This window comes from Heterocephalus glaber, unplaced genomic scaffold (assembly GCF_053883595.1).
Source record: "Heterocephalus glaber isolate CG9 unplaced genomic scaffold, H.glaber_assembly_v1.0 deba00001431, whole genome shotgun sequence".
NCBI lineage: Eukaryota > Metazoa > Chordata > Mammalia > Rodentia > Bathyergidae > Heterocephalus > Heterocephalus glaber.
The window spans coordinates 3,637,620-3,661,007 of record NW_028258295.1 but is presented as its reverse complement, the minus strand read 5'-3'; the positions used below and the strand labels follow the sequence as shown (position 1 = coordinate 3,661,007).

Sequence of the window (23,388 nt, the reverse complement as noted above, 5' to 3'; positions counted from 1 at the left end):
CATTTAATCAGTATTACCTGGGTGAATGTACTTGTAATTTTATTGGTTGGTTATGGTTTTGCCCCACCTCATGCCCACCTTGTAAATTTCCATTAGGTCTTATAGTTTTGTTCCACTTTGTACCTGCCTCACCACATGACTTTGCTGTATAAAACATCTTTGAAAAGTGGGGTGGGCAGGCAACCCACTTTCTGGTCCCCCTTCTGTCTCTCTTAGTCAGAACCTTTCTTTCTCCCAATAAATTTTTCCTATTCTTAACCTCCATTGTTTCTGGAATTCACTCTTCAATTTTAGAGAACAGGAACTCATGTTTTGGATATCTAGTAGGTTTGGGAATTACATCTCTTCCCTCTATATCATCTTCATAGATGATTACATTATAGTTTCACTCTGGGCCCTATGTACAACTAATCCATTGATGAAATTGAGAACAGGCACTGATTCTGTAACAAATTTATGTGGGAAATTGAAGGAAAATGTGACTGAATGTTTCATGGTATGTTGCAGAAATTGTTGAGGTGAACAAAAATATATTTTTAAAAACTGGATTCCACCTAGTGCAGATCTTGGGTATCTCTTAGATCATACTTAAAGCAAGTGTCTGAGAAAATGCTGCAGCCATAGCTCATTCAGCTCCAAACTGTCCTCTGAATCTCTGGTTTAATACTCTTTTTCTTCTCTGGCCTCCCTCTGCTTAAACTTTGAATCTTTATAATGATGGTCCCTGTGGATAAAATATTCTTCTGGATGGTCTCCTTATCTTCTTAGGCTGCTCTCTTAATTGCAGAACCCATAAAAATATTATCCAACAATGAAACTCAACCCAGGCTTGGCTTGGCATTCTGGGCTCCTGTTCTGGTAGAAACAGAATTCAGACTCTGAAGCCATGTGAGCTTCCAGCATCTCTTAGATTTGGAAGCAAGGAGATAGAAGAAAATTGCCAGTCTATGCTTCTATCTCTGCTTCTTTCATCTGCTTCTTTCTAAAGTCTCTTACTCTCTAGATCATTCTAAGAACAAACTTCATAGATGCTATATTCCCAAGCATGATAGGATTCTGTTTTTCTTTTTTTGGTACCAGGGATCAAACTGTGGACGTTGTGCTTGCAAACGCTGAGCTAAATCCCCAGCCACATGATAGGATACCTAATGAATTCAATCATGAAAGTAATAGCTCACTGGATTGAAATGGGGTATTTCCTGTGTTTAGCATATTTCAGCCAAAAAAATCAAGAAATACAGGAAGGTACAGCAAAGTGAAGTTATTTCAGTAACTAAAGAAACCAAAGAAACAAAAGAAAAAGAGTTTGGACCCCATATTTACTCCTCATTGTACTGAGTATGATGAAGACAAGATATGGAATCACAGCACAGTCTACTCTCATTGAATTCCCTCTAACTAGTCCCTCTTCTCAATTATATGCTCATATACATGCTGCACGGTCATAGCCCAAACCTGTTTTCAGGTCTAAATACAACAGGCAGGGTTTGAAAGGAATACAGCACACTTGTACCTCTGCTCTACATATGAGGGACTTATTTCAAGTTACACCCAGAAGTTTTTCTCTTCATACAATTTCTTTATGGTTTAGAAGTAACAGGATGCTATTAGAAGTCATGGGGCTATACTTCTCTCACTCTTTCCACAACCTTTGAAACCATAAAATGATAGCATAGTCAATGCAGATGCTGAAGAGGACATCTCTATAGCCAAGATGAAAAAGCACTAGATTGAGTGGAAAAGGAGGAGCAATGAAAGAGGATGAAGAAAATAAAAACTGAGAGACAGGAAGTCAAGGTTGTTCTGCCTACTAGCAAGAGTTTCTGTTCTCGTTCCATCAGTATGATGTCTACAAGAAAACACTGATCCCAGTTTCAGAAAACCATCTCTGTGGTCTTCATTCCACCATGTGTTGCCGATAGATCCCTGGACAAATCACACTAACTCTGAACATCTCAGTCCCCATGTCATAAAGTAGAAATAATAATACAATTTTTGCTCTCAAATTCTAAAATACTTATGAGAACAAAATAAAAGTATTTTGTCATAGACTTTGTTCCCATTTTTTTCTTTTCTCATAATTTTTCTGTTCCCTTCTTTACTTTCCCCTTCCCCTCCCACTTTCCCTATCCCTTTGAAGGTGAAGCGGGGTAAGGGTGCACAGGTAATGGGGAAAAAATAAGAACCAAGATACATCATGTACAGGTACAAGCACCCAATGATAAATGTAAATGTATTGTATAACTAAAATGAACCAATAAAAGAATTTAAACAACAAAAAAGTATTTTGTCAGCTGTAAAGCATGAAGGGTAAGTTACTGATCTCTCTCTCTCTCTCTACAGCTTCTCAGGAAGGAAGCCCAGCTGATGTAGTACATTCCTCAGTGATAATTTCACCTCCTTATTCCTGAGGCTGTAGATCAAGGGGTTCAGCATGGGAGTGACCAGGTTGTTCAGGACCTGAACAGTTGCATCCAGCCAGGGGCTTGGGGTTGGCCTTAAATAGATAAGGACCACAGGCATGTAGAAAAGTAGAATGGCAGTGAGGTGGGCACTACAGGTGGAGAAGGCACGATGCCGGCCCTCAGCAGAGCGGATCTGCAGAATGGAGCAGACAATGCAGCTGTAGGAGGTGAGGATGAGAAGGAAGCAGCTGAGGGGCATGAGACCCACACTGATGAACCCCACCATCTCCAGGGCTGAGGTATCTGCACAAGCCAGCTTCAGCATCACTGGGATATCACAGAAGTAATAGTCCACCTCCCTGGGGCCACAGTAGGGCAACTGGAAGGTGAGAGTGGTGAGAAAGGTGGCCTGAATGCAGCCAAAAAATGAGGTCCCCATGGCCAAGATGGTGCATACTCTGAGGCTCATGATTATTGTGTAGCGTAGAGGGTGACAGATGGCAACAAAGCGGTCATACGCCATCACTGTATACAGGAAACACTCAGTGCAGCCCAGGAAATGGTATAAAAAGAGCTGGGACACACATCCTGCATAGGAGATGGCTCGGCTGTTCCCTGAGAGGTAGAATAGCATCTTGGGAGAACTCACAGAAGGGAAAAAAATGTCAAAAATGGACAATTTGCATAAGAAGAAGTACATGGGAGTGTGAAGTTGAGTGGAGGAGATGATTGCCAGAAGTATGAGCAGGTTGCCTATAAGTGTGAAGATGTAGAAGGACAGAAACAGGGCAAATAGCATGGTCTCCAGACCCTCTGTGTGTGGGATGCCCAGCAGAATAAACTCGGTCACCATTGAGAGATTCCTCATACCTGTGAGAATGTCTGACCTTGAAAAGGGAGCCAAGACTACCAAGTCTGAACACCAGTATCAAATTATTAAGTTTCTTGCTGATGAGTGCTTTAATGACAGCAACCTACCTTTGTATGAAGGGGAAGAGCAAGACTTATGTAAGAAATACCTATTTCAGAAGTCACAGTTTATCCAAATCTTGGAAAGAATTTTGTAAAAGCCTCCATGATGAGATCAGAAGTTTAGAGGTATTTTTGAAGCATTTCCAGTGAGAAACCTTTTTGCCTCCTTTTATTATCTTTGAATATATTTATATTTTGACCTCTTGTAATGTCTTTGAGCAACAAACTCCCACTATTCATTATCATCTGCAAAATAACAGAAAAAAATGTATTAGAACTCAGAACAATTAATGTGAATCTTCACTTTGGCACTTATTAGTTATTATAGTTAAAATTACCTGCACATTTACATGCCTGGCTGTGCAACACATTTATTAAAAATCTCATTTAATTTTAGGAATCATGCAACAGTATTTTCTCCCTGCAGACACTAGATCTTCATATCAGTTTCAGTACAGAAGCTTTCAAATTGTGCAGCCACAATCAACATCAAGATTCTAATCAGAAACTTTAACAAGTGCCAATGAAAAACGTCTCTAAAGATAATGACCTGGACAGTATGTTACCCTGTACCACATCACAATTAGGTAAAAAATGAAAACTGTAAAGAGAGAAACAAGCCTTCTGGGAAAGGAGTGATTATTGATCCCTGTTATCAATTCTAGTCCTACCTGAGAAGTCTCTGAACAAATTCCCATGAGTTTTTCATCTACTGTCCTTGGTCTGCAAAACTCGGTGTCTCTGGTCCTTGCCCTTTTGCAGACATCATGATAGTCTGTGATTCACAGTTTCATTTGACTCAAAGTCCATGTCAGGTAAAGGAAGTCTCCAAAATCCAGAGAAGGCCCTGTGTGTGCATTTGTTAGTGTGCAAGGGGCAAAGGCCATCAGTGAGACATAGGAAGCAGTTTGAATACTCACAGAGTCCAGCTGGGAACATGGTCAAGGTTTCCAAAGTGTAATGACAAGACTTCACATTTACTTCTTCTGAGCAGAGCACAGCGTGCTCCATCCAAAAGTCTTTTAATTTCCTCCTCATAAATAATCCAGTCTCATGGGATTTGTGCAAGCAAAATCAGTACACATGCACTCTCCCTGGAATGCTTTCATGGATGTATACTTCAGATCTTCTTAACCTCTGGTTGGAGCTCAGTGATGTCCCTGAAGGAGCAATTAGTTTGTCAACCTCATCTTCATCTGGTCGTGAATAGTCATGATATCATCAGAAAAGAATGGCCTGAAGTGGGAAATGTGTTCCTCAAAGATTGTTTGCATGGCGGTCCCAATTCTCACATAAATCACCTCCAATGATAGTGTACTTTCATTTTATTTGAACTTATCAAGAATTGTGTCAAGGGCAACATCTTAACCTTGTTCTACAAATAAAGGACATTGGAACTCAGAGCATTGTGGCTTTCCTAAAGTTAGATGGTAGAAGAGCCCAGGCATTCCCAAGATTAGCTTACTTTGCACTACATCAACCCTGATACCCAAAATGATTCCAGGCAGAAAGCAGCTGTCCCTGTGAAAGCAGAGTACTATTAATAGAATTATTTGAGAAATTTGAACAAGCTTCTGTATATTCATATAGCAATTAATGTTGCTATTATGTATTCCCTGACCATAACATGTTATGGCCTCAAAGAGTAAGCCAGAAAGGAGAGAGAGAGAGAGAGACAGAGAGAGAGAGAGAGAGAGACAGAGAGAGAGAGAGAGAGATTTTCATTGGTTCATGTTCTTTTCACAGAGCTAAAGCCTCCCAGAATTTTCAATAGATATCTCTCAGATCTCTGAAGACACGGCACAATTTGTAGCTTATTTTGCATTGTACTTGGATTGTTCTTGTTTCAATCACAGAAAAGAGCCTAACTCATTTAATTCCTTATTCTCTAGACCAGATACTCAAGCTAATCATTGGCCTATTGCAGGAAATGCTGATTATAAATGTTAAGATATTTTTCTGAGCATTCTTGATCCAGTGACATGTGCTTTATTGTCTGTTGGCAATATAGGGGGTTGGGTGAATTGCTAGTCACAAATTACTTTTTTATCCACAATAGCAGTAGAAACAATAGCACTAGTGTGTAATTTTAAAGAAATGTAAGAGAATAGGGATGACAACTTCCTTGTTTGTGTTTCTCTTCTTCCTACCATCTCTCCTTCCTTTCCTTCCCTCCTGGTAAAATGAAGTCCCTAGCTTCCTGGAAATTTAATGGTTTCTGTGAAAGAAATGTGATCTGCTTAACAAAAGAGTAAAACAACAAATAGGACTAAAACCTATTAAACATATATTTTCTGTATTTTTGCTGGAGAGAAATGGGAATGACGAATTCCTGGAAAGCACTAACTCCTAAGCAGTCCCTCGTGCTGATCCCCTCTCTACTGTCAAAGCCTACAACTTGCTTGTATGTAAGTAAGGTAATAACAGTGGATTACAATACTGAACCAGTCCCTGAATAAGGAGTAGACAAGGCATAATGGAGAGATCACTGCTTCTCTCAATGTACCAGATTATCCATGTGTATCTATCTATACATACATTCGTCTGTTTTGGATAGGTCTTTGCTTTCACTGGGATGTTCAACCATATCTTCTATATTCATTGCTTACTAATGTTTTACTCATCTCAAACCTTGATCTGCTGGTGTCATGGAAATTGGGTATTGTAGTCTACTCAGCAGAATGGGCAAATCTGAGACTTTCCTAGGGAGGATTGTACCAGCACATTTACAAAGGGAAGGATTTATTATGGGATTTTTAATGGTATATATTTGCAATGCATAATGTATTTATCTTGGGGAATTGTTACATATACATATTGCAACTTAATCATTTTTACTTTGATTTCCCTTCTTAGCACTTCTGTTTCCATCCATTTCCTTCTCTTCCTCACAAAGTCTACCTTTTGCTCTTTATTTATAGTTTTGATTTTTTCATAGAAGAGAAACAGTGCAATATTTAATTTTCTGCATGTGATTTATTTCACTTAACATTGCAGTCTAGAGATGCATCCATTTTTCCACAAACAATTAAAATGTATCATTTATGGCAGAGTCATACTCCATTGTGTATATAACACAGTTTCCTTACCCATTCATTTGTCAATGAACATATAAGCTGCTTCCAAAATTTAGTTATTATAAATTGTGCTTCTATAAATATGTGTATGCACGTACTACTGTAATATAATGTACAGTATTTAGCACTTTGAGAAAGATACCCACAAAAGGTATAGTTTAGTCAAATGAAATTTGACTTCTACCAACACTGTAGAAGTGTTTGTTTTCCCCAACTTATCAGCCTTTGTTGATTTTTTGAGTCCATTCTCTCTGGATTAATATGAAATCTCAGTGTTCTTTTTATTTAATTTTTCTTAATGGCCAAAGATATTAAACATTTTTTTCTGGAACTTATGGATTGCCTATTTGTACTTTTTTCTTTGAGAAGTCTATTTATTTCAAACTGCCCATTCTTGAGTGGATCTTTTATTTGGCAGGGTCTAATTTTTTTTGAGCTCTTCATATTTTCTGGACATTTGTCCTCTGTTCAAGGAGTAGCTGGCAAAATCTTTCCCTTTGTTCAGCTTGTTTCTTCACTCTCCTGGTTGTTTCCTTTGCTGTACAGAAGATTTTAATTTCATATATTTTATAAAATCTCTTTGGGTGATGCATGGCATTATTTCATGTGCAATTGGGATTCTGTTTAAAAACTTTTATCTTATCCCTATATCTTTTAAGAGTTTTACATATTTTTTTCCTCCAGAAGATGTAGTGTTTCTGTTTTAATAGCTAGATTTTTTTAATCAATTCTGATTTTAATGTATTACAGGGTGAGAAATATGAGTGTAGATTCTTTCCTCTGCATGTGAATAACTAGTTTTTGCAGCATAATTTTTAAAGGTGCTATCTTTTTTCCAGTGTTATGACCCATTTAACAAAAATCAGATGACGAAGGTGAATGCCTTGGGGTTGCTTCTGTATACTCTATTCTATTCCATTGATCAACATGTTTTTTTGTGCCAGTAACATTGTTTTTTATTACTCTATCTTTGTAGAATAACTTGAAATCTGGGATTAATGTGTGCAGCTGTTTTTGTTCCTCAAAATTTCTTTTGCTACTCTGAGTATCTTCTTGTTCAATATAAATTTTACAAGATTTTTCTAGTTCTGAGAAAAAAAATCTGATGCTGTTTTGATGAGAATTGCATTATATCTCTATATCATTTTGATAATAGAGACATTTTGATTGTATTAGTTGTACCAGTCTAGGAAAAGGGGATGTTTTCCCATTTTCTAAAGTGCTCTTCAGTCTCCTTTTTCAGAATGCTATGGTTTTGGTATAGTGGTCTTTCACTTCCTTGGTTAGGTTAATGCCTATGTATTGAAGTTTTTTTTTTAAATCACTGTGAATAAGATTATTTACTTTATTTCTTAGTGGGTTCATTGTTGGTATACAGAAACTCTATTGACTTTCTGTTTTGATTTTGTATTCTGACACTGCTGAATTTGTTAATTAGTTTTAAGAGTCTACTGATGGAGTTTTTTAAGATCTTCAATGTAGATAGTGTCACATTATCTGAAAATAAGTACTTTCTTTCTTATTCATATAACTTTTATTTCTCTTTCTTGATTACTCTGGATAAATTTTCAAGTATGATATTGAACAAGAGTGCTGAGAATGGATATTCTTGTATTGTTCCTGATTTTATTTATTTATTTATTTATTGGTACCAGGGATCGAACTCGGGTCCTTGCCCTTGCGCAGCAGGTGGCAAAACCACTGAGCTAAATCCCCGGCCCTATTGTTCTTGATTTTAATGAGGATGTTTTATGTTTTCCCTTGTTCAGATAATGTTGGCCCTGGGTTTGTCATGAGTTGCTTTTATCAGTTTTGGGTAAGGTTTTTCTATACGTCTTTTCAACAGACTTTTTATCATGAATGGAAGTTGGATCTAGTCAAACGGTTTTTCTGCATTTATTGAGATGATTGTGTCATTTTTATCTGTCATATATTACATTTATTGACTCATGTACATTGTACCATCCTTGCATCCCTAGGCTGAAGCCAACTTGGTCATGAAGTATGAACTCTTTAATGATTTCTTGCATTGTATTTATAAATATCTTGGATATTCTTTCATCTGTGTTCTTCAGGGAAATTGGCCTGCAGTACCAATTTTTTTCCCCTGGATACTTGTTTGGTTTTTGTATTAGCATATCGCTAGTTTCCAGGATTGAGTTTGACAGTGTTCTTTCCCTTTAAATTTCTTGAATGAGTTTGATAAATATTGGTATTGGACCATGAAGTTCTAATAAAGGTCTGTCATCCTAGTTCTGGTAAAGGTCCACTGGGTGCTGGGCTTTTGGTCTGTTTGGTATGGTTTTTAATGCTGTCTCTATTTCACTGTCTGACCTATTCAGAATTTTACACCTTCTTGATTCATTTTTGATAATTTGCTATTTGTCTAGGAATATATGTATACATCTTATATTCTGCAATTTATTGGAACATAGGTTTGAAATAGTTTCTTTTTCCCCCCATTAAGTTTATTGGTACATTTTCGGTATAACATACAGTTACATTCATCATTGGGATCTTGTACCTTTACATGAGTATCTTGGTTCTTATTTTCTTTCCTCTTCCCTTGCCCTCCCTTCACCCCCTCCACCCTTCCCTATTTGCAAAGACCTTGTTTCCATTTTTATTCCTCTTTTCATATTTTTTCCTTTCCCTTTTTTCCCTTCCCCTACCCCTCACAACTCCCCTGCTCTTTTAGACCTTTTCTTCCTGTTACACAATATCAGTTATACATTTTTAAAATTACAATATTAAGATCTAGGAGACATTAACACAGCTTTTACAGAATTTAAAAGGATATAGAAAGCATATTACAAAAATCTGTTTTGAAATAAATTTGACAACTTCTAAGAAGTACCTTGGAAGACAAATTAATGAAACTAACTCTGGGGGAAATATAAAATTTGAATAGCACCTATTAAAGAAAGTATATTCCTAGCTTGAAAACCTACCTATATGACAACAGCAAGCTCATAAACATTTTAACTGATAAATTATATCAAACAATTAAAGCAGAAAAAAGAAGGAACACTTCTCCCATCATTTTAGGAACTCAACATTGTGCTAATCCTAAAACTGGATAAAGATAATAAAAGAAAAAGTATGAACACAGATAGAAATTTGTTTAACAAAACAAACTATTGGAAGTCAGATCTGGCAGGATGTAGAAAATGGTTTTGTTATAGGGATGGCAGTGTTGGTTCAGCATTGGAAGATCCACCCCCAAAAGTCATCATTTTAACAGAGGAAAGGAGAAAGCCATATGATCCTGTCACTAATTGGAGAAAGAGGAGAAAGAGTATTGGACTAAATTCTACAGCTGTTCATGGTGAAAGCTATCAGGAGCCTAGAAGTAGAAAAGAAACTTCTCAATAGATTAAAACATGTACTCCATACTTCCAGGGAGAATGTTTTATATAAATGGAGAAGATACAAAGCTTTCTCCTTAAGGTGGGGAACAAGGGCAGATATGCTTACTCTTTATCTGTCCATTAAACTTTGAAACCTAGGCCTCACCAAAATAGTCTGGCAATAAAATGACACAACTAGGATAGGATTGGCATGGCAGAAGCAAAATCTTTATCTGTAGATGAAATGATCATCTGCAGAGAAAATACTAAGAAATCTCTAGAAACCCTAGAACTTGTATTTGAATTTAGCAGGATTAGAAAACACAAGGTATATATAAAAATTCAGGTCAAGGTGTACTTGCTATGAATGAAGAATTGGATATTGAAATTTAAAAGTTATGTAGGAGTACAAAGGACCTAGAAAAGTTAAAAACAAAAACAAAAACAGTGTTGTAAGATGTTTAATACCTAATTTTAAGACTTCTTCTAAAGCTACAGTAATCAAGGCAGTGTTGGTGTAAGGAAAGACATACAGATCTTTTGAATAAAACAGAGAATCTAGAAATAGAACCACACATATATGGTCCACTGAGTTTTGAAAGATTATTTAACATTAGCATTTTATAGAATATAAACTCAATTCAAGAGCCAAGGAAGAGACAGTGTTTGCAGCAAATGGCACTAGAACACCTGGTATCCGTATATAAAAAATTAACCTCGACCCTTTTTTTCCATACATGAAAATAACTTGAAGGGATCTATGAACCTAAATAAGAAAGCCTAAAAGTATAAAACTTTAAGAAGAAATTATAAGGGAAAATATTTATGAATTCAGGGTAGGCAAGAACTACCTAGGATACAAAAAACATGATATATAAAAGAAAAAAGTTGATAAATGGGATTCCATCAAAATTTAGAACTTTACATGACATCATTAAAATGAAAAGTAGTCCTTGTTGCACCCAGTGAGAGAGAACCAACCAGAGACTGATATTAAATCCACACAAGAGTTTATTACCAGCCGGGACCCGAGCCAAGCATCGGACTTGAGCCTTGACTGGGGGTTGACAAACATGTTTCATACACCTTTGAGGCCAACAGTTTCTAGGCCCCCTTATGGGATAGAACTAGTAAAGCAAGCAAAAGGTACAGAAGTGGAACATCCTGCTGTTAGAACATTTGTAAAACAGTAGTTGATTAATTGTTGTTTCTAAGAGACTCTCTAAGGGGAGGAGGTTTCTAAGCTTCCTCCTTCTGAGTTCATCTAAAAGGCAGGCAGGTGGGTCAAGCAGAAATATGGAGTCTGTCTTGCTAACTAGGGTCCTGCATTCCCCACTGGTTCTTGTAACAATCAAATCTTTGATTCCTGTATTTACTCTTTGAATTTTTTTAAACATCTTTTAAAATCTCATAATTTTGTCTCAACATCATCACTTTAACTGTATCAACCCTCTGTCTAACATATTTAGTCAGAGCAGTTATAATGTAAGGTCTCACGAGCAAAAACAGAAGTAAGATAACTAAGGGGCCTGCAACAGCAGAAAGTAGGGTAGTTAACCATGGTGACCAGTCAAATAGATTTTGAAACCAATTTTGATCCTTTTGTTGAGCATATTTAGCCTTTAAATTTTCCCTGACCATAGCTAAGTTATCTCTAATGACACCAGACTGATTAGCATAGAAGCAATGGACTTTTTTTTTTCCTAGGGCTACGCATAACCCCCTTTGTTTTATGAACAGGAGGTCAGGTCCCCTTTGATTTTGCAGGACCATTTTAGCTAGGGAATCAACCTGGTTTCTTTATTCTTGTTTTTCTAGGACCTTGAAAAACTCCTAACCTAATCCATCATTAGGTTATTTCTTTGGGATTGTTCTATTCTTTTAATGTGAGTAGTCACTGCTATAAACTTATCTATTAGAACTATTTTCTTTGTGTCCCAGAGCTTTTGGTATGTTACATTTTCATTGTCATTCAATTCTAGGAACTTTTAAAATTTCTTCCCTGTTTTCTTCTGTCAGTCTGTGTCTTTTGATTGGTAAGTTAGAACCATTAGCATTGAAAGTTATTATTGTGAGCTATTTATTGGATTCAGTCACTGCATTATATTTTCAGTGCTGATTATTATTATTTTTTCCTTTAGATCGAGTACTCTCCCAGTTAGATGTAGTTTTCTTTGGCTTTTTTTGGTGCTGGTGGTCTGTCATGAACTTTTTTAGAGTTTCTTCTATTTGTCTATTTCAAAAGATAATTTTGCAGAATATAGAAAGCTGAGATGGCAGTTGTTTTCTTTTAAAGGTTGAAAAACTTCATTCCCAGCACTCCCAATCTTTGTTTGTCATGAAAAAACATGTTTTAGCTTGCCTTTTTTATAGATTACAGATTACTTGTTGTTTTTCTCTAACACCTTTCTTTGTGGTGAATGTATTCTTTCTTTGTGGTGCAGTTTTGGAATTTCGAGTATGATGTATCATGGAGATGCTTTTTTGTGTGTTTTTTTTTTGGCCACGTCTATTTGGGTTCTGTGTGCCTTATTTACATGAAAACTAAATTTTTTCCTAAATTTTCTGATATGATGTTAGTGAATACAAATTTTTATGCCTTATGAGTCATCTTCTAATCTGTCCTTTAGTCCAATAATTCTTAGAGGGTTTTTTTTAAATCATTCAATAGCTTTTTTTTTTTTTTTTTGGTACCAGGGATTGAACTCTGGTCCTTGCACTTGCGCAGCAGGTGGTGAAACCACTGAGCCAAATCCGTGTCCCTATCATTCAATAGCTATTAGATTCAGCTTTCACGGTGTCTTGTTGTTGAGTATGTAATCTACTCCACTCTCTCCTTACATTAATAATATTTGCTGCCCATACTTTCAATTGGCAAGAAAAGCGAAGGTGAACAGAGTATGAAATAAAAAATTTCTTGTATTATTATTGGAAGGTGTCATATTTTTCCATGCAGAGAGTATTTTTACAAGTTTCATGGTTCTTAGGTCCAGGTTTCATGGTCTGATAGCACATACATAAGCGCTACTTAGATGACAAACTTGGATACAAGTCAACTTCATGGAAATACTAAACCCTTCTCAAACTTTAATTTGCATACAAGCTACATGGAAATTATTAAATTGACTTCAATACAGTTAGCTCTTGCTGTTGTCTGAAATTTTGCGTTTCTAACAAGCATCTAGGTGATGCTACAGCTCTGTTCCACAGGTCATGTTCACCTTAAACAAACACAAAAGAAAGTTCAGGAAGATTAGGCTCCAAGGTTATAAGCCACACAAGTCCGGGTAATGTCAATTTGTACAACAGCTAAAAGAAAGTTTGATGTAGACTATATGCTAACTGAGTGAAAGTTACTGATGTCCTGGTCAGAATTCTAGAACATTCAAGCTAAAAATAAGAGTTCTATAAATATGGATATTAAGCTCTTAAGGGGTTAAGTCATCTGCTTATTGTCACATAACTATTTAGGGTATGATCTGGATTCTAAAAGTGACCTAGTTTTCTAACCAGTGCCCTTTGCTTGCTTCATATAAGACAGTAAATCAGCCTACAACAAAGGACATGAGGACAGGATACAAAGTAAAGAGTGGACACAACAGAATAGTTGGGATAGGACAAAAAGTATACTAAAAGTAATGTAGGTCCAATGACTGAATTAATGAAAGACAAGATACAAACAAGTAAATATAGAAATAATCATTTTAGTATTGATATATAATAGTGATATATAATAGTGATTTCAAGGGATAATTCATCAAGTAGGGTCATTTTCCCTAGGATAGGGCACATAAAACATAAAGATCAGAAGCAATTGTGGGGAGGAGCTCCATTCTTCCTCATGTGGTGAGCAATCCTACTTCAGGTCTCAGGCATAGCCACCATTTTCCCTAATATTTCTTTTATTATACTACATCAGAGGCTGATGTAGAGTCCTCATGGGTTCAGGCTAAGTCCAAGGATACCATAATGGGTCTCTAACAGGACAACTGAAGAGTAAGGAAAAATATCAGTCTCCCACAAATATAACTCAATCCATGTTGCATAGGTAGTGGCAAGAAAGGCATGAGGTATAGGCTAACAAAGTTTAGACAGAAATAATCAAGAAGATTCCCAACAGTTCCAATGTCAGAAAGGAGTGCTTGAGTCTCTATCTTTGTGATCTTGACGATTATTGGCCTTGATGTTGGCTTTCAACTTTCAAATCTTCCTTCTAAGAATGAAAAACTTCAAATTTTACCCAAAACTGAATAGAAACTTTGCGAATGTAGCTCAGAGGTAGATGTCTTGCCTAAGAAATCTAATGTCTTGGGCTCAATTCCTAGTACCATATAAAAACAAAATGGTAAATAGGCAACTGCAATGTAGAGGTTTCTCTAAGTCAAGTATGCCCTAACATCAAATCAGAAATCCTTAGTCTGGAGTCTTCATAACCTGGCTTTTATATCATCACTCTGGAAAACCTAGGAGTATTATTATTGAATAGGAATGCTTTGAACTTCAATAAAGAGAACAGGTTTAGAAACTACCATCACTTTTTTGAAGGGACATATTGGGGGAAAAAAGATGACATCCAAAGGTACCTGGAAGAGAAAGTCAGGTGGCATGGACATCCTTTACTTTTATGCAAGAAATGCATAAGAAAAATGTAAAACAAAAGAAAATATTACAGCAGAAGAGATGGTAAGGGAAGTGGGCAATAGACAAAAAGAAGCACTTCTTTTTTAAGTGGTTTCTCAGAGGGTAAAGATAGCAGGATCCACAGATGACTTCAAGAATGCATTAGCTGTTTTCACAATCTTATGTGTAGAAGATCCTGTGATGACAGAAAATAGGAATCAGTAATGAGGGACAACAAATAAAAGACTCTTCTCCCATTCTCCCTGATTATGTCCCCTGCATCCTGCTTTATCATTCCTCAATACCCCCAATTTTTCTCTTCTTCCTACTAAGATTCTCCTTTAGTCTTCTCTGGTTCCATAAAAAGTCATCATCAGTGAGGTGATAAACACCCAAAGAATAAGTGCTTCAAGCTCAGTGTTATACTTAGCATTGAGAGAGTGAGGAAAGTAGGTACCATTTTATGTCCTTCAAATTCAACAATTCACACTCCCAATCTATGTCCCCTTCCTTCTCTACTTAGTCCTCCCTCTCTTGCATTAATGATTTCACCCTTCCCTGACAAAAAAAAAGACTAGCTGGAAGACCAGATAGAGTCTGAACCAGGATGTGGTGAGAATGGCTGTGAGACTCTCATGGTTACCCTCTACCAGACCTGTAGGTGCAGAACATGGGAAGATGTCCAGACTCCTAAGAGGGTAAGGCAGGGATCCTAGGATTGAGCTCCTACCTGCATGGGTGTGAATCCAGGCCCTGGCCTTCCTTTCCAGAAGATCCCATTCACTCTCCTGGTCCATCCCATTGGTATGCAGCCAGACCACAGCAAGGACTGTGGCCCAGACCGAAGAGTCCATCACATACTGTGCAATAGACAGAGATGCCCCTGAGGCCTCCAAGCTGGGCAGGAAGCCCCTCAAGTATACAAAGTGCTTCACTCCCTGCTCACTTGCCATCCCCAAACTACTTCTAGATAGCATTACCTTCTCTCTCTCTCTACTTACTTCTACCCTTGCATAAGATAGTGTCAGACCCTGAACCCCAGGGCAATGATTATTTCAGTGTTAGGGTAGAAAGGGCTTGATTGTTAAAGCCCATGTAACTACCAAGGCACAGCTGGAAGTACCTAAAATATTCCAGACAAGAATTACCCACCTGTGATAAGAGAAATACATATGCAATCACTTTTTAATTTTAATCTTTATCACCCCACAAAAAAGGGCATGAGGAATAGTTACATTTTCAAAAGAGAAAAGTGATTCATATAGAAGAGAAAATATTTGTTCAAGTTAGCCTTTTGGCAACGATAGAGGTGGGACTGAACAGTAAACACTCTGATTCTAGTTATATTGCTAAATAGAAAATCTTAGCCAGAGAGCAGAAAATCATTGTATATGAGTTTTCACCAACTGTTTCCTAAAGCTTTAGTTTTTAGATTTAGTAAATCAAAGGAAATTCCTCTCTTATATCATGACTTTTAAAATGTGGATACAGCAGCTATCATTTCCTATCTAAGTAGTCTTATTTCAGACAAAAATTGCCTTATGTCAAAGACGTAAGAATCCCCATGCTTATGTTCTTAGTCTCAAAACAAATATCACAGTGATTTTTTTTAAATGATCAAACTCAAATCTTTATTTTTTTAACTGTATAAATGTGATCCAAATATGTCCACCACTAGTTCTTCCAAAAGAAACATGCTGTAAATAACCAAACTTCATCAGCTCACTGATGTATATGGACTCCCTAGATGTCTCACTGGGCTTAATTACAGACCACTCACAGCAATAGATTTTTAGTATAAAGTGTAGCATGATGTTAAGCCATTTTAGCTTCTGCACATACATGTTGCACTTCTGGCTGATAATTGCAGCATTACACTGTTAGCTAGGTCACATCCTTCCTTTTAAATGGCATCGATGTCAAGATCATCATCCCTGTTGTCAGACTTCAGTTTCAACTTTTGGTACACTGGCAATCTTCAAATAAACCACCTCAATGTTCTCATCTTCATCATCTTCTTCACCACCAGAAGATTCTTCCTCTGCCTCCTTCAACCATTTTATAAATGGCTCCGCTTTGACATGAATCTCTTTGGCAAGTTCTTTTGAAACACACTTCTTAGAGGACTTTTCCAACCAGCTGATGATGACCTCCTCTTCCAAAAGGTCTGCATCGTCTATCTCCTTCAAGATATGCGGGATCCTGGAAAGGAGCTGAGTTTGATGCATCACCACCACACACTCAAGACCATGAAGAAGATACTGCTGAGCGTTTTTGTTGTTGTGACAGAATTGGAGGAAATGGTGCCTGTATTTCTTAATTTGTTCTCTAATCTTCTCATTAAAAAGAACTTCAGTCAGAACAAGAGGGCCCATGGCTTTTACATCTAGTCTTTCTGCTTCAGCAACAATTTCTTTGTCAGATGAGTCAATAATGCCCTCTTCTTTCTTTTTCTTAACAAAATCAAAGAGGATATTCACACGCTCTTCTACAGTTCTTTCCAAATCATCACTGAGTGTCAGGACTTTTGCATGGTCGGTCCATTCTGCGCCTCTGAGCTTCCTCAGTTGTAACCTCCCCCCAATCTTCATCTTCCTCCTCTTCCACAGCATGTGGGGGAGGACTGATTTCACTTGGGGATGGTGGGGGTGGTGTCTCACTGCTGGATACAGAGCCACTTTCCTTGTCTTTGCCCTTTCTATTTTTCTTTTCCTTTTCTTTCTTTCCTGTACCACTGTCACTATTTTCAGATGGGTTTTTGAGAATGAATGTGCAGAGTTTATGATGTGTGTCAAGCATGCCTCAATAGCCACGGGCTTTACAAGAATTACCTATTGTTTGCTTCTTCAGATTCACATGCAGATCTGTTTCAGGATTCTCACACTCTGGACAGAGAACAAATTTTTTAATGAATCCACCCAACGTGTCTTGCAGCTTATTCGCCTCATGAGATCCATTGACAATGTAACAGTCATTCTTTACATCAAACTGGATCTGTGCTCCCAGCTCACAACCAAAGTATTTGGTGGGATACATTGGAGGCCGATTAAGCATCTTTGCAACGTCAACCATATTGACTATAACTGTCTTGATTCCATTTCCTTTGGCCTCAACTTTAGCAATCAGACGGGACATCTTGTAGCCATAGAACTGGTCCGAAACTCTGAGGTTGACGTTGACAGACATTTTGGCTTACTTTGTCAATAAGATGAAGAGATCTTTGATTGCAACTTTTTGGTATCTTCTGTCTGGAGAAGAAGGGATGACATAAACGACTGCAAGAGTCTCGGTCTCTGACATGAAAAAATTTTCACCACTGAGGCTGTAAGCTTCTTGTTTGTATGCTGTTTCCCCAATACAGATACCAATGGCTGCTCAACAGCTCTTTGCCCCCTTCCCAATGGCTACGCAGCGGGCAGGTCCCAGGGCCGCCTCCCGCGGGGGAGGGGGCGGGGGGGAGCGAGCGGCTCAGCGCCATGACTCACAAATGCGTGGGGCCTGACTCCTATCACAGTGATTTTTAAAATACAGCTTATGAAATGGCCATATCTGGAAGCAAATATATTTATGAATTTTCATGTCCACAGCCTAAGAACACAGCAGTTTTTCAGAAAGTTCTTTACCAGTACTAATGATGTTCAAATATTCTGATTCAAATTTGTTTGAATATGAAAATATTTTAAATGTTGCCTGTGAAACTACTGATTTTCATATACAATTGCAACTTAATATTTGCTTTTTTTCTACTTATATAGTTGAGAATTTCAAACAAAAAGTAGTATTTAATTTTTATTTCTACTATACTTTTGTTGCTGTTATTGTTTTTTCATGAACATTTTTAATTAATTGTTCAGAAGATTTGGGGATCCTGATTCTCTTGACTAATACTTTAACTCCAAGTTTTGTCATGTACAAATTAGAAAAGCTTGTTCTCAATCTTTATCTAGATCTTTATTGAAAATACAAACTTCTAAAAATTTGAACTATGAGTTTTCAACTAGTTTCTACTTAGTCCAAGTATTCATCATTTAAAGAATCAGATCTCCTAATAAAATTCAGATTTACCAACTCTCTTGTTTATCTCAAACTGTTGGCCTGGTTATCAAGCAGAAGGAAACGTCAGCCCAACACGTATTGTGCTTGGTAAATACAAGCTAGAACTCCTCAATCCTTATACCATCTTCCAAGTACTTATCAATTATCCTTTAAATTATTTGTTCTAGAACAGCATTTTCCAATAGAAAGACATAGCTAGACATATATATATTTTTAATTTTCTAGTAGCTATATTTAAAAAGTGGAACAGGTCCAATTATTTTATTTATTTCTTCATTATATTTTATTTTACTTTGGTTCTGGAGATTGAATGCAAAGCTTCTCACATGCTAACTATGTGCTCTATCAGTGAGCTATACTCCCTGCTATTAATATATTTTATTTAACCCAATAAAATGATAATTTTTACATGTAATCAATGCAAAATAATTATTGACAAGTTATTTTCCATTCCTTTAATATAAACCTTTGAAATTAACCTCAGCATGCCACACCTTCAAGGAATTTTGTTCCTCATTTGCATCAGCCACATTTCAAACTCTCCATGGATACCGGACAATTATGTAATATCTAAGTTTTATTCAGTTATCTTCTACATTTTCAAACCTCAGACTACTAGTTGACCTCACACTTTCAAGATCTGTCTCTTATATAACAATTTGTCAAGGAGGATTAGAAGACTTAGCAAGTTATCTTACACTTCTGAATGTAATGTGTCCATATCCTCATATTTAAATACACTTGAAATAACTAACTGGCTTATATTGTCACTTCACCCATCCTGACTTCAATTAATTATTTTACAAGCTGGACCACCTTCTTTAGTGTGAAGAGAAACACTCCTGAAGTTATTACTGGAGGTTCTGGAGAAAGGCCTGGCACTGACTCCATCTCCACCTGACTGGCTCAGACATATTATTAAACTTCTTAGGTTTCACTTTTTTCATCTCCTACACAGCAACATGAGTAGGACTGACCTTATTTAACTAAAGTGAAGAATAAATAAAATCATGAACATCAACCACTTAGCACAGTGCCCGGCACATGTAAATACTCACAAAAGTTTAGTTTTACAACTCAGATGACTGGAAGTGAATATAATTAAAATAGAAGAGTTTTTGTTTTTCTCTTTGTCATCTATCAACTAATTCAAATTCCCATTACCTGGCTTGTTTATTCTTTGTTCTCTTGACTAACATAACCAGAAAAACTTGCAACTTCTATTTATTAGAAATTAACTTTGTCTATGTCCCTTCTGTATTCACTTGCAACTTCTACTTATTAGAGATTAACTTTGTCTATGTCCTTTCTATATTCTCCTTTTGTAGGTAGGCTCCGACTCACCCCAATTATCACTAGCAACTTCATTCCATCAAAAACCTACATATACCTTCATTTTCCTTTATATCTCACCTTGGTAGGGTGTGCAGCCTTTATGTCTTCCAAGTTCATACCTAAGACCTTGGCCAGCCCTTCATTCAGATCCCAGGAACCATTTGCATTTTGAAGGAAAATCAACTGCACAATACCATTTCCTTTGAGGAGAAAAAGACAGAGTGGAGAGAAAGAGGAGGAGGGAGGGAGGGAGGGAAGGGGAGAGAGAGAGAGAGAGAGAGAGAGAGAGAGAGAGAATGTGAAATTATGAAGTCTGTGGACCATTAGCACACCTGAAATAGACTGCTGAATTTACAGACAGCTGTAGCAAGAGTGTCATTAGACAGCATCCAGATTTACCTTCAAGCCCAATTTTTTAAAAAAATGATCAGTAGAACAGGGCCCAAACAGGGTAGCAGCAGAGTTCTGCAGGGGCCTGGCCTGCTTACAGGTAAACTCTTCAGACAGAGATGGACAAAGGACTTTGTATAATAAGAGGTCAGCCCAGACCCTAGTGGTGTAGAAAGCTTCAGGGTCCTGTACTGGGCACTAATGTAGCTGGGCTAACTCTGGGAAATATAAGGACTGGACAAATCTCATCTCTGTCTGCTTTCATTCAGAGATGCCCCCCCCAGGTAGAAAAGGCTACAAGACAGCACAGCATTGAAGATTTGTCTGTCAGTCCCTGTAGATAAATGATGAATTGAGGCTCATCTCACCTTTACAGTTACTTTGCAAATTGGTTTCATATGTTGAAGAATGAGTCTTTTTCATGTGATGCATGGACTCCAGGCGAGACCTACATTTAATCTTCTGGCCATGGCTAGAACTTTGCAATACAGCTTGATCTATGTGTGACAGACAAAACTGGTGAGAAAATATTCTTAGGAAGATGCTCAATTAGACTGTAAAGGCCATTGTGATTTATAGACCTACCAAGAAGCTCACTCTTCTTTGAGTGTGTCATGGTGCCAAGGCAAGCTGCTCTGTTAGTGAACCCAGATGGAGCAAAGTGGGAGCTATGGACCCGTGCAGGAGCTGAAAACACCAATACTGACACTGAGATGGAGACACCCTGCTCTCTTCAGCAGGTAAAGTTACTAAAGCCTGATGATTTGAGACACAGCTTCCCATCTATATCAGCTCTTCAGTCACCACCATTACTATATAATTCTCTCACAAGTCCATTTTCTGCACACACCCTCAATTCTCTGAGCTCCCTTTCAATGTTCCATTGCATCTTTGAAATACCTGATACATGATAAACTTTTTTTCTGAACCTAAGGCTCCTTCCAACTAAGGCTTAACTTAAAATGAATTTATCCTCTTCAAAAACTGTTTCTCCTCTATCCTTATCAAAAATTATTTCTCAATATCCTGCACTCTATCTTCCCAAGGTCAGGAGGTGAACCTGGTAACCTGTTCAGTCCTAAATCATTATCTCCTTGGTTACCTTGCTCACTCCTCACTACTGTCAACCCCAAACTCTCTGTCATTTCCAACCATTTACTGAAGGCCAAACCTTAGATTTCTGCTCCATTACAAGATCTGCCATCATCTTGAGAAAGTTCAGCCTGCACCCATCCTAATGCAAAGCTTCTTGATTTTCTCAAACTCAGTGACAAGCATTATTCTGCTTCAGCCATACCATTCTTATAAAGACAACCTTGTTATCATGCATAATTGTTCCACGTTTAAAAATTAAATTTAAAAAAATCTAACTTTTAAAGTACAATATCCTCGAGCCGGGGATTTAGCTCAGTGGTTCCGGCGCCTGCTGCGTAACCGCAAGGACCCGAGTTCAATCCCGGTACCAAAGAAAAAAATAATAAATAAAAAAAATAAATAAATAAAGTACAATATCCAATTTCCCCAGTGTTCTAACTCAGAGATTCCTATTTACCCGATTTTTTTTTACCTCATCTGACCGCTTATATCCTTTATCCCTCTATTTTTTCTTTTTTTTTTTTTTGCTTTGTTTTGTTTTGTTTTTTTGGTACCAGGGATTGAACTCTGGTCGTTGCGCTTGCAAGGCAAGCGACGGAACCACTGAGCTAAATCCCCGGCCCTATTTTTTCTATATATCAATTTATTTCCATCTTTTCCTCTCCATTTCCATCCTGACTTAAATGTCAGGTTTTAAACTTTACTACCTTCTGACTGATTTCTTCAATCTCATATTTTTAATTTTTTTATCATACTCATTTAGTAAACTCGAACTTTGAAATTAAAACAACATTCTACCTACTTCATCCTTATGCCAAAAGTGCCAAGTACTGGTAAAATAAATGAAATAAACCATGATTGTTTTTAGTACTTTCTTGCCAGTAAAAAAAATTTAAGGTGCTGAAATTCAGTTGGACCCTTAGCATTCCTTGACAAATGTTTGTTTCCCTCTGAGTATTCTACTTTCTAGATATCCTGAGTGCCTCTTTCAAATCTTCCCCATTTTCTTCAAATTCTGTCTTCTACTATTCCAAGTGCAGGCCCATTCCAGTCATCAGCCATCCATGTGATCCTTAATCACACAGTCATCAAGAAAGCAAATCAACTTCAGATTTGAACTATTTGATTTTATATATATATATATATATATATATATATGTATGTTTTAATATTCCCTTATTCCCTGACCACTTTATTTTAATCTCTCTGCCAATGAAATACACAACTGTTGAAAAATAACTACAAATCCTGGGTGTACAAGGACAATAAAACAAAGCAAATTAAAACTTTCTGCCACCTTTTCCTTTAAATAATGTGCTCATAGACTCAGAACCACTTATTCTATAGGTAGGTGAATGGGATAAAACTCACAGCAAAGAGAAGCTCTTGCTGGCCTTGCGGACAGAACAGGCCTTGGAATCTCCCTGTGAACCAGAGGCCCCTGAACTGGCTGGTTGAGCTCTTTGTTTATAGCAATAAAAGCTGTGAAGGAGCTCATGACTCCTGATTCTATGCTAATGTTCAGTACATCTTTTCTTTCTCTTGCTGATGTCTCTCTGAATCCCATATCTTTTGTCTGAATCAAGGATTTTGCAGCCAGACGATGAATGGTGAAGCTGAAAAAATAAATAAACACTCTGAGACTTAGCATAATACACCCACATAACAACTGCTTGGGGCTCTCAAAGTTAGGTACAGCAGAAGGAAGAAAATGTCAGAGAATGAGGAAATAAGACTTGAGGGACTTTGGAGAAACAATTTAGGCAAACAGTTGTTTTTCAGATTCAAGAGAAGAATCCAAAAAAAATAAAAATAAAAAAAAGGGTAGCATAGAAAAGAAGGAAATAAAAGAGAAAAAGAAAGGAAAATAATTGAATGCTCACTTAGAGTCATACTTGGGTTGTAGAGAAAATGTCACCTTTTGCTCAATACTTTTGCCTTGGAGTGTACACCTGAGGCACACTTCTCCTGTAGCTTCCTCTGGCTATAAATCAAAGAAAGGCAAACATGATGAAAAGGAGAGATATCCAGCAAAAAGTCAGAATTAGGGCAGCTCTCTAACTTCATACATACAATTTCTGACTAGAA

General features: G+C 37.2%; 2 protein-coding genes and 1 pseudogene across 13 annotated transcripts in view; all 3 read right to left on the bottom strand.

The window, feature by feature from the left end:
- Window positions 1–2,166: 2,166 nt before the first annotated feature.
- On the bottom strand, window positions 2,167–3,425 carry LOC101726776 (olfactory receptor 10D1B). Its single transcript, XM_004870865.4, has one exon. The coding sequence runs from the start codon at window positions 3,271–3,273 to the stop codon at window positions 2,338–2,340; it is 936 nt and encodes a 311-aa protein (XP_004870922.2). The 5' UTR covers window positions 3,274–3,425; the 3' UTR covers window positions 2,167–2,337.
- A 57-nt stretch (window positions 3,426–3,482) lies between these two features.
- Window positions 3,483–23,388, bottom strand: part of Vwa5a (von Willebrand factor A domain containing 5A) — a 36,980-nt gene continuing 17,074 nt past the window's right edge. For 3 of the 12 annotated variants that reach the window (XM_013067854.3, XM_087212625.1, XM_013067855.3), the window contains 7 exons: window positions 23,184–23,284; window positions 22,672–22,916; window positions 20,791–20,892; window positions 20,574–20,702; window positions 19,894–20,015; window positions 15,155–15,284; window positions 12,451–14,620 (listed from right to left, as the gene is read on the bottom strand). In XM_013067854.3, coding sequence (XP_012923308.1) covers window positions 14,541–14,620; window positions 15,155–15,284; window positions 19,894–20,015; window positions 20,574–20,702; window positions 20,791–20,892; window positions 22,672–22,916; window positions 23,184–23,284 — 909 coding nt within the window. In that variant the 3' untranslated portion in view covers window positions 12,451–14,540. Of the gene's footprint in view, window positions 3,624–4,411; window positions 4,538–10,797; window positions 14,621–15,154; window positions 15,285–17,484; window positions 17,673–19,893; window positions 20,016–20,573; window positions 20,703–20,790; window positions 20,893–22,671; window positions 22,917–23,183; window positions 23,285–23,388 lie in introns of those variants that run through there. The other 9 variants (XM_013067857.3, XM_087212629.1, XM_021249039.2 and 6 more) reach the window with 6 other exon arrangements.
- On the bottom strand, window positions 16,152–17,610 carry LOC101699114 (eukaryotic translation initiation factor 5 pseudogene; annotated as a pseudogene).

Coding starts and splice junctions, on each gene's coding strand:
- LOC101726776 (XM_004870865.4), bottom strand. CDS start 3,273: ATGAGGAATCTCTCAATGGTGACCGAGTTTATTCTGCTGGGCATCCCA.